This window comes from Pyrgilauda ruficollis, unplaced genomic scaffold, assembly GCF_017590135.1.
Source record: "Pyrgilauda ruficollis isolate IOZ18807 unplaced genomic scaffold, ASM1759013v1 scaffold15, whole genome shotgun sequence".
NCBI lineage: Eukaryota > Metazoa > Chordata > Aves > Passeriformes > Passeridae > Pyrgilauda > Pyrgilauda ruficollis.
This window is the reverse complement of record NW_024513654.1, coordinates 16,020,909-16,030,421: the sequence shown is the minus strand read 5'-3', so window position 1 is coordinate 16,030,421 and position 9,513 is coordinate 16,020,909. Positions and strand designations below refer to the sequence as shown.

The window sequence follows — 9,513 nt, the reverse complement described above, 5'->3', positions numbered from 1 at the left end:
AATTGCATTGTACAGGGGAATGTAGTGGGCTGTCCCTGGCTGACAGCTAATGCACTTCTGTAGGGCTTAATCTGTGTGTAAGTTTGCAGAGCTTTCCTTTAAGTCAGAAAATATCTTATTTTCTCTAGGGTATCTAGTCCTTTTTCCTGATTTATGGTTCTTCGATGGTTTTACAATTTTCAGTATTGATCACACTAGTTCACCAACTTTCAAGTAATTAAACATAAATTTACAAACATTTTGGAACAGACGTCTGTGTATTAAGGGATTACAAAATACCTATGTATTATACATATAAAATACCTATGTATTATATTATACATATAAAATACCTATGTATTATATTATATTTACAAACCTGCATGCCTAATACTGGTGGTTACACACGTTTCTGTCTGCTTGGGCTGTCATTCCCATTGATTTTCAGTAGTTCATTTTACTTTACTTGTTAAGTGTTTGCAAATACAGATGTGATTTAAATTCTACAAAATTCCAAGGGGGCCATTTGTCACTACCTTTGTCAGTTCAGGAAGGCAAAAACAAAGGTTCAACATCTTAAACCATTTATTTTTTTACAACATATACAAATACAGTTTATTCAAGTCAGCAGAGAGAAAACAGTCCAGGTGGAAAAGTCACTTCTAAAATTGTTCATTTTACAGAGTTTCCAAACATATAAAGACTGGCACATAGTGATGTTGCATTGTCAGAATATTTTGACATGCTTGAAGAGGCAGAGGAAGACAACTGTACACGTCATTCTGAAAGAGCTTATACATCTATTGGAGCAAAATCTATTTACTGCTATTTATTTTTGTGCTTAATTTGCTAACTCTGCCAAATGTCTATCACTATTTAAGTTACAAAATTTTTATCACAGACAGGAAAAAATTGCCACCATTGGTACATTTAGTGGGCTACCCTAAAAGTAAACTGAGTTTTATAGTGGAATAGTAACAGCCAGTGATTAAAAACCAGATGTTAATTGAAGCAATTGAAGAGCAGAACAGATAGTTGAGTTTCAGAAGCTGCAGACTTAGCCTGTAAAGCTACTAGCAAAGTTTTCTCTTTTTGAAAACAAACTGTGAATGTAAGAGAAAGTGTTCTTGAAATATTTGGATGCTTCTGTGTTGAAGTGTTTAATTCTCAAAAGCCTGTGAGGTCTAGAAGCAGACACCTTCCTAAAAGCAGCTATTCAGACACCTCACCTAGTAATATTTGTGAGCAAGGAAAAAAGTGTCACTAGGCTTAAAAAACCAAAAACTGAGATAGTATTTTTTGGTGTTCTGACCGCTCTTGCTGGGGTCAGGGAGCCAGAAGCAGGAAGCCCTTTGGGCGGTGGAGGAAGCAGCTCCTGGAGTGCCGCAATTCCCACAAGCAGAGAGCTCTGCACGCACACAGGAGCTGGGACTGCCCAGCTTTTGGCCCTTACAGTCACACACTGCCAGCACCACGTGCTGCACAGGAAAAGGTAAGAAATTGACAGAAAAGGAGCAGTTTTTAAATAGTACAGAATAAAATACTTTCGTGTTTTGTGTCCAATAGGCAATGCAGCAGGAGAAGCAGGAGATTTCCACCTGAAAAGTGTGCAGTGCAAGGCCTGCTACTGCTCAGAGACTACATGTTTCTGGAAGATGTTGATTATTTACATTCCTTTCTTTCAAACTTTATCCTGGAAGCTGCTTCCTGTAAATAGTTTGTAATGTAAAAATAAATGTATTTTCCTAATTGATGTCCATACTCACCCAGAAGCATGGAAAAGGACAAAGTTATTTTGTCAGTTTTGTCATAGGAATGTGTGGACAGATTCCTGCAGAAACAAAAACTGTGGCTAAACAGAATAAACATTCCTATTAGCATAACAACTTAGCACATGAAAAGTCTTTAACTGGGCTTTCACAAAAGTTAACAACTCCCCCTTGCTCTTTAATGCTTCAAGTGGTATTGAATTTCCACTGCTTTGAACCAACAAGAGGAAGGGCACTGCAATTCTTTCCCAAATTCACTCCAAAGTGTATCATGTTTCACCAAGAAAAGTTTACCTGGATATTTACCAATACCTAAAGTTTAAATTAAGTGATGCATGTACTTTAATGAAAATACTGGAGCAGGTTCATTAGCCTTACACAATTCCCGATGTCTACAGGCCTACAAAGTTAGGGTTTCTAAATAAAAAGCCAAGTATTTTGCTGTTCTCTTTCACTGTGATGAACAGCAGACAAAGGAGGTTTTGACTGTGATTGATTGATCAAGATACTTAGATTAAGAAGCTATTCCCACTGCTAAATTGTGTTAGCAGAAATAGTACAAAACTGCTGATTTTAAATGCCCACAAGACTTCAGGCTAGTGTTAGGTCTGTGGTGCACAATATGACATGACTACTGATGTCCCCTTTGCTTCCCCATGATTTTTTTTTTGTTTTTATATCTATGTGACAGAAAAGCACTAGTGGATGACAACAAGGGTATAAGAACTTTCTATGTTGAATCCAGCTAATTAGCAAGGGTGTCTGCCAGCCTAATGTGATACTACAGGCGATATTAAGAATTTTCAGAGCTGCTAAAGATAAAAAACCCCCAAAACACCACATCAACAAACAGCTAAACAGGTAAGGGCAAACTACAGGACATTAAGCATTGCTTTTAAAATGCCACAAAAACACCAGAAAGAAAAATTTCTCAGTGACATCAAACTGCTACAGTGTTAAAATTACAGAATGAAGGTAACATTTAAAAAAATTTACATTAGTTGAACTGTGCAGAAGGTTGATGTATTTCCCAGTAATTCCAAAGTATTCCACAGCAAACTATGCATACAGAACTATGTGTAAGTTGTCACTTAAGATTTTGCTCAGGCTCAGTCCTTTCCTTGGGCAGGGTGTGGAGGGAGCACGTCCCTCACAGGGGCTGCTACTGTTGGACCTGGTAAGGAGTGACAGGCTGAGCTGGCTGGGGGTCATGTTGCTGATTTGTAAAATGCTGATTTGGTACGTAAATTCAAAACTTAACTATTGTGAAAGATGAGCAATGGGAAGGGCATGGCCTCTGTGAGGACATGCCACTGAGAAATTTGACTTTTTTGTGTGTCTGTGGTTATTTTTCTAAAAGCTGGAAGTGACCTCAAGAGGGCACTTTTTTGCTTTGGTAAGTGGCTACTTTATAGGCATTTTCTGTCGTGTATAGTGAAAGACTTCATAGTTTCTGGTGACAGAATGCAGGTTCTGTCTGCTTGTTTATATGCCAGTCAATAACTTTATTTTCTTTTATTTAATTTTCTAATTCATGATGGGGGGGGGGTGCATTAGCTGTCATGAGACCACTGCCCGTAACTTCTTTCCTCTAGTGAAACAAAAACACGTGCAGAGCAGTTTGTTCCCCACAGACACATTTCTTGTGGGAGATCAAAGGGATGGCTGATGGCAGCAGTTGTTTAATTTGTGCCCCTGTAATGGATTATTTTAAACAACTAAAAACATCAGTAACTCCCATGGAGGAAAAAAAAAAAGAGACTACCATAACTAACTTAGATAACAAAAGATGAATTCAGCACACGTAAAACTTCACAACAGTGTTTCTATGTAAACAGAATTGTCAAGAGTTAGAGTGTAAAGTTCTTTATACTCTCTGGGTTTAACAGACAAGTAAAAAGACAGTTCCTGACTACATGGAAAAATGTGGTTTGAATTCAAAATTTTGAAATGTTAATTACACTTATTAATGCATTGTTTTGAATTTGGTCAGTACTGGCTATTAAACATCTTGTGCTGAAAAGAAAGAACCAGAAAAGTTCTAATATTTTTTTTCTCTAAATCCAGAGAAAGATAAAAAAAAAATCTGCATTTTCTAAAAAGTAGTATATGATAAATATACTATACAATGGCATGTACCTTGAAACATGATAATAAATATTCTTTCTTTAAACACAAGCCTGGAAAACTAAAATTTATAAGAAGAAAATGTTGTTCCTTGCCAAGGTCTCACTACCAGTAAGGAGTACTCAGCTATTGTACATTATTTTGTTAATGTAGATAAACCATAAATAATTTTGAGTGTTTCGTGTATATTCACCGAAGTTAAACAGATATGCAAAGGAAGTTACAGTATATTTAAATCTCTTTACAATCACTTAACACAGTGTTTAACAGTAATCGTCGGTAAAAGTGCGTTATTTTAATATAATACACATAAAAAACCTCTCTGGTTCTCTGCCTTCTGATTCCTTAGAGGCAACAAGCTAAAATTATCTTTTGTTTAAAAAGGGGAGGGTGATGACACGTGTTTGTTTACAACATACAGTCCAAGAAAACTTCTCCATCCGCCTATGGAGAATCTGCAGATGTGAAGAAACAGGAAGAGAGGAATCTTCCAAGAGCTGACAGGCATCTTTCCCATCTACAGTATCCCATTTAGGATTCCCAGAGTCTGGATGTTAATCCAGCAGCATTGTCTGGATTAAGCATCTGTAGCACAGGGCACACAGTTCCAACCAGTTCAGTCCACAGCAGGATCCTTCAAAGGCACTGCAGAAGGATTCAGTCATGTAAATTCCACATTGGGCTTTCAGAAAAAAAAAAAGGAGAAAAACCCCAAGAAAACACAACAAAACCCCAGCAAAACAAAAACCCAACCAAATGCAGAAGAGGGAAAGTGACTCTGATTTTCCCAAAATTTACTTTGCTTTCCTTGAATTCAGATTGTTCTAATACATTAGGGGGTTTATAGCAGCCTGGAAATAAGCTATCAAATTAATCCCTTCCTATTTGAAATACCTTGCAAATGAAAACAAGATGAACAACAAATGAAATCACAGAAGTGATTGAATTCTGTTAATTTAGTGACTTAGCAGCAGCATTACAGTGCACCTCAAATAATGCTTTAATAATTAGATGCATACAGGAAAAAAAAAGTAATCTTAAATTGGCCATCTGTGAGGTGGGATACTCAATACTGAAAAAGATTTCATTTGCAGTGAGCTGCAACTTCCCAGCTGCTGTCACAGTGCTGTAGTAGCACGGTGCAAGTGTCTGGTTAGTGTACAGTGCTGGGCAAGTGGCACTCACTGTCTCCATATAAATGGGACAGTCTTTGTTGTGTATTTCAGTTGTTTGAAGTCAAGCAAGATGGAAGAAACTGAAGAGATACAGAAAGGATAGTGTAAATGTTTAAACATTTCTGCCAAAATTTCCAGAGACAGAAATTAACACTATAAACTTGTGCTAGCTAAAAAAGAGATCACCAATCCTTATGATTTTATTATCTGGACATAATAAAAAACAATAAAAGCTCTACTGCTGACTTCCATTTGCTGTGGCCCAGAGCAAAAGAGCAACAGAACACTGCTATTTAAGCACAATTGTTGATAAAAATGAGTACTGCAAAATCAACTGGGATGCAACATTTTGGGTTAAATGGACAGAGAAAGTGGGTGAAACTCCACCATTCTGGTTCACTCGGAGACCTTCCTGATGTCATCGTGCCTCATACACCAGTGTATGAGGCTTTTATGGATCATTCTGGCAGTCCTTGTACCTCACTTGGTTTGCTCAGCTACAGCTTGGAAGCAGGAATCCTCTGAGGATGCTGCACTGAAAGCCTGCTCAGGCCTGGGCTCGGTGTCTCATACCTGAGCAGCCCCTGCCGTGGCAGCGGCTGGGACTATTCCAAGATGTCACTGAAGGCCAAGGCGCAGGCGGCTCTGTCCTCCCTGGCCTGGGGACTGTCTGACAGCGCCGGCAGCGCGGACGACACCAAGCCCCGGTACTGCTTACTTGACTTGGTCAGCTTCTTCAGTTCACTGGTGAAGGAGATGCCTTTCCTCTTGTCATCTCGTGCTGCCTGGAAAAATTAAAAAAGATCATAGAGGTGGTTTAACAGCTGCTTGTTCGCTGGGAAATAAGGAATGAATATGAAAACACCTGATATACTGCTGAGCAGGCCTCCCTTTAGGAATTCAGTATGGCTGTGCTTTCATCCAGGCACTTCCTTCTGATTGTTCTGAATAAATTAATTAAAAATTATGCATTGTTAGCAAATGTGGTAATCTGTGCTTATAATAGAGTTACTTTACAGCAACAGCAGCTGTGGGTTGGTGGTGTTTGCTGGGAAGGAGAACGCAGCTCCTTCTCCCAGCAGGCATGTACTTCATTCTTGCCATTTTTTAAAGCCTGAGATAAAGCAACAGAACAACTTTTTCACTGGCCAGGAATAAAGGGGACTTTATTCCAGAAGCTTTTAGGTTCTGCCCATTTGAATGGTCCTTTATTATGACAGGGAACATGGCATGCACAGCCAGAAGGTTTTGAGAAACAGAAAGCTGGCAGCAGGTAAAGGTTGCTCTGGATTTGCAGGCTGTGAGGGAATCGTATTGCTGAATGTAACTGATGCAGTTTTGCAAACGAGTATGTAAGGGAGGTTCAGAGAAAAGAGGAAAATTGCTTTTTTCTGTAGTCTGTCTTCTCCACCTGCCTTCATGCCAGCTGTGTCTGCCTTGCATGGAAAGCAGGTTCCCATTAAGCTGATCACACACCATCTGTAACATCTGCTGCCAAGTATTGCATCTTTTACCTGAACCTGTTCCTTGAGCTTAAGGATAAATTTTCCCGCTCCCTTCCACTTGCTTTGGGCCTGAAACACACACTCTTGATCAGAGAGAATCCTCTGAGATGGTTTAGATGTTGAGGACTTTTTGTTTGCTGGCTCTTTAGTCACCTCTTCCAAGAGCACATAATCACTTGGGTTTGGATTGCTCAAAATGCTGTAGGAGTATTTGGCTTTGCAGAGAGTCTGTTTAAAAACAGAAAAACAAAACAAAAAAGGCATTCCCTCAGATTCAGGTTACCAAACCAATTCCTCAGCTAGTGCTGAGAACAAATCCCACTGTAGCTTGTTTGAAACCAGCTTCCAGCCCACATGCTGAGGTGGGCACACGCCTTTACCTGCTGTATGACATCCTGAGCCGTGCTGAGGCGTGGAGCTTTGATCACGGTGCGTGGTTGCTCTGGGGAGACATCATGCACCTGAACAAAGAAGCTGTCATCCTCAGAGCTGATGGCTGCTTCTTCCTTTGCTTCTTGAAAGACATTTCTCTCATTTAAATTCTACAGAGAAAATGATAGACAAATTCATTTACTTAAGAGAGGTAACTAATAGCTGGTGGTCACACAAGGGTTTTATTACATGGAAATTGGAGACTGCAGTTGCCTCAGCTCCATTTTGTTAAATGCATTGTAAGAAAGGTTTGACAACCCACTATTGCTAATAATAATGCTAGTAAATACCCGTGTTTTCTAAAATCGATACCTGAAATACCTTTCATAGTAGGTGAAGAATGGAGGTGTTAGCACAGCATCACATTTCACAAAAATGGTCCCTGAAATCATTCCCTTATGTATATAAAATGATGTTTTGTCATGTAATGGTGCCAGTACGATGGATGGTAGAAAGGGTTCTTTTCCTTCCCGTCCTTGCACTAAAGCCGAAAGAATTTAGAGAGCCAGAATCTGAGCGAACATCTTCCTGTGATGTAGAGCAAGAGGAAGGCTGTGTGTTTCTCTCTCCCTTTTCAGTGACTACTGCAGATTTTAGACTATTCCTCCTTGAACCTTCTCTCAGAGAATGCATTTCTGTCCAGAGCATTGGAACATCTGGAACACAGCTTGGATTCATAAGCTGTAAATATGGGCTGTGTATTGCACCCTGTCACTGGACCTGCTCCTTGTTTTTCCATTCTGATTTGCAGCTTCATTCCAAGCTCTCAGGTGCTGCCTGCCTGCAGAAAGGCTCAAAATTATGAATCATGCTTTGAGGTACTCACATAACAGGACAGAACAACAGCATAATTTTCATACATGCTAAGGCAGATTTTTACCCATTTTCTGAAGGAATGGGGCTTGGCAGGACACATGTGGCAGCATACACTGACAGAGGCAGGTGCTGCAGTCAGTGGAATTCAGTAGGCTACTATTTCCACAAACAAATTTCTACCTTTTCATTTTTGTTCCAAAGATTAGATATAAAGGAAACCAAAATGTGGACCTGTGTAAAATAATAGCAATTTGTCAAACCGAAGCTTTATCAAAAGTTCTGTCAAAATAACCAAAAATACATTTTTTTCAGTTTGAAGTATACCAGAGCACCTCTGTCACATACATGTACACACACATGTATATATACATATATACATATATATATATGCAAAATCTGTGTACTAAGCAAGCATTTTTATTTGCCTAACTGACCAAAGAAAGTGCCTCTGAAAATGGGATCATTAAGTGTCTTTCTCCTGCGTTTTTTGTCTCTGTCTCACCAGCCTGGGCACTAGCATATTTTAAGCTGTAGATGCTTTGCTCATAGTGTAAACTGAGGTAATCTTCCTCCTTTAAATTAAAAGAAATCACCTATTTCATTATTTTAGCTTATAATTGATAATTTAATCATCCTTTGAGGCTTTTAGATTTATTCTTTAATATTAAATTTTTTTCTAATTTTTCTAGACAGAGGATAAATTGCTGCCAGCTAAAGTGATGGTAGTTTTCTGGCGTTCTGCTATCTGTGGTATTAACTATTATCTTTATATTAATTTCCTATCATGGCATAATCTAGATTTGTATTAAATTAGAACTATCACTCCAAACAGAGTCACTGAACTGGTGACAGAGCCATAATGAATAAACACCACACAGCTGATACTGGAGCTCAGGGAGGTCCAGTTGGTGTCACACACGTGTATAAATCTGTGCTGCTCACTCAAGAGTTAAGTTTGTTTTTAAATAATGCACACAGCATTGACATTACTCACCAAGTAGAGAAACAAATACTGCACCCTTTTGTTTCATGATCCTAAGAGCTATTTTTAGCTACTTTTGTAAATAATAATTTATCTAAAACAGACTTACTTCCTCTCGAGTTTTAAAGATAATTCTTCCAACATATCCTTCTTCTGGGAACCAACTGTTTAAAAGCTGCACTAGCCCTTCTTCAGGACCAATCACTCTCTGGAATGGTGGCTTTCTGCATTCACTCTTTTCTTTTGATATAAAACTTTTCTCTTCCATCAGAAAATAGTCTGCAGCGCATGACCCGGTGCCTTTTATGGTAGCCAAGAGCTAAGACAGACAACACACAACAATTAGAATGCTAAATATAAACACAGCATAATTAGTAGTTATAAATGAGAATGAATAAGGAAGCTTTAAGAATCAGTAACTATTCTGACAGTGCAGGCAGGATTTCTGATGTGCTATTTATTATTCAGATATTTTACTCCAGGGTAATGTCCTGTTCTCTTTAGCCCAGCCAAGCAGTTCAACTATTCCAGACAAGGCAGTACTATTTAAGCTTATTTCGGTCCCTTTTGGCTGGCCAGAAAATTTATACATAATCCCAGGACAGTACAGTCTTTTCCCACTGCTAGAATAACAATCCCTGCTGAGTTAACTGGTTTTTCTACTCATGAACTTAGCCCTCTAACTTTTACTCTCTGTTCAAAGAATTGTGCAGAAATGTTTGCCTTTG

The 9,513-nt window shown here is 38.8% G+C and overlaps 1 protein-coding gene across 5 annotated transcripts in view; it reads right to left on the bottom strand.

Moving 5' to 3' along the window:
- Window positions 1-546: 546 nt before the first annotated feature.
- PLCE1 (phospholipase C epsilon 1) overlaps window positions 547-9,513 on the bottom strand; it is a 139,574-nt gene continuing 130,607 nt past the window's right edge. For all 5 annotated transcript variants that reach the window (XM_041460928.1, XM_041460929.1, XM_041460930.1 and 2 more), the window contains 5 exons: window positions 8,895-9,104; window positions 6,936-7,097; window positions 6,565-6,783; window positions 5,624-5,835; window positions 547-4,520 (listed from right to left, as the gene is read on the bottom strand). In XM_041460928.1, coding sequence (XP_041316862.1) covers window positions 5,656-5,835; window positions 6,565-6,783; window positions 6,936-7,097; window positions 8,895-9,104 — 771 coding nt within the window. In that variant the 3' untranslated portion in view covers window positions 547-4,520; window positions 5,624-5,655. The remainder of the gene's footprint in view (window positions 4,521-5,623; window positions 5,836-6,564; window positions 6,784-6,935; window positions 7,098-8,894; window positions 9,105-9,513) is intronic.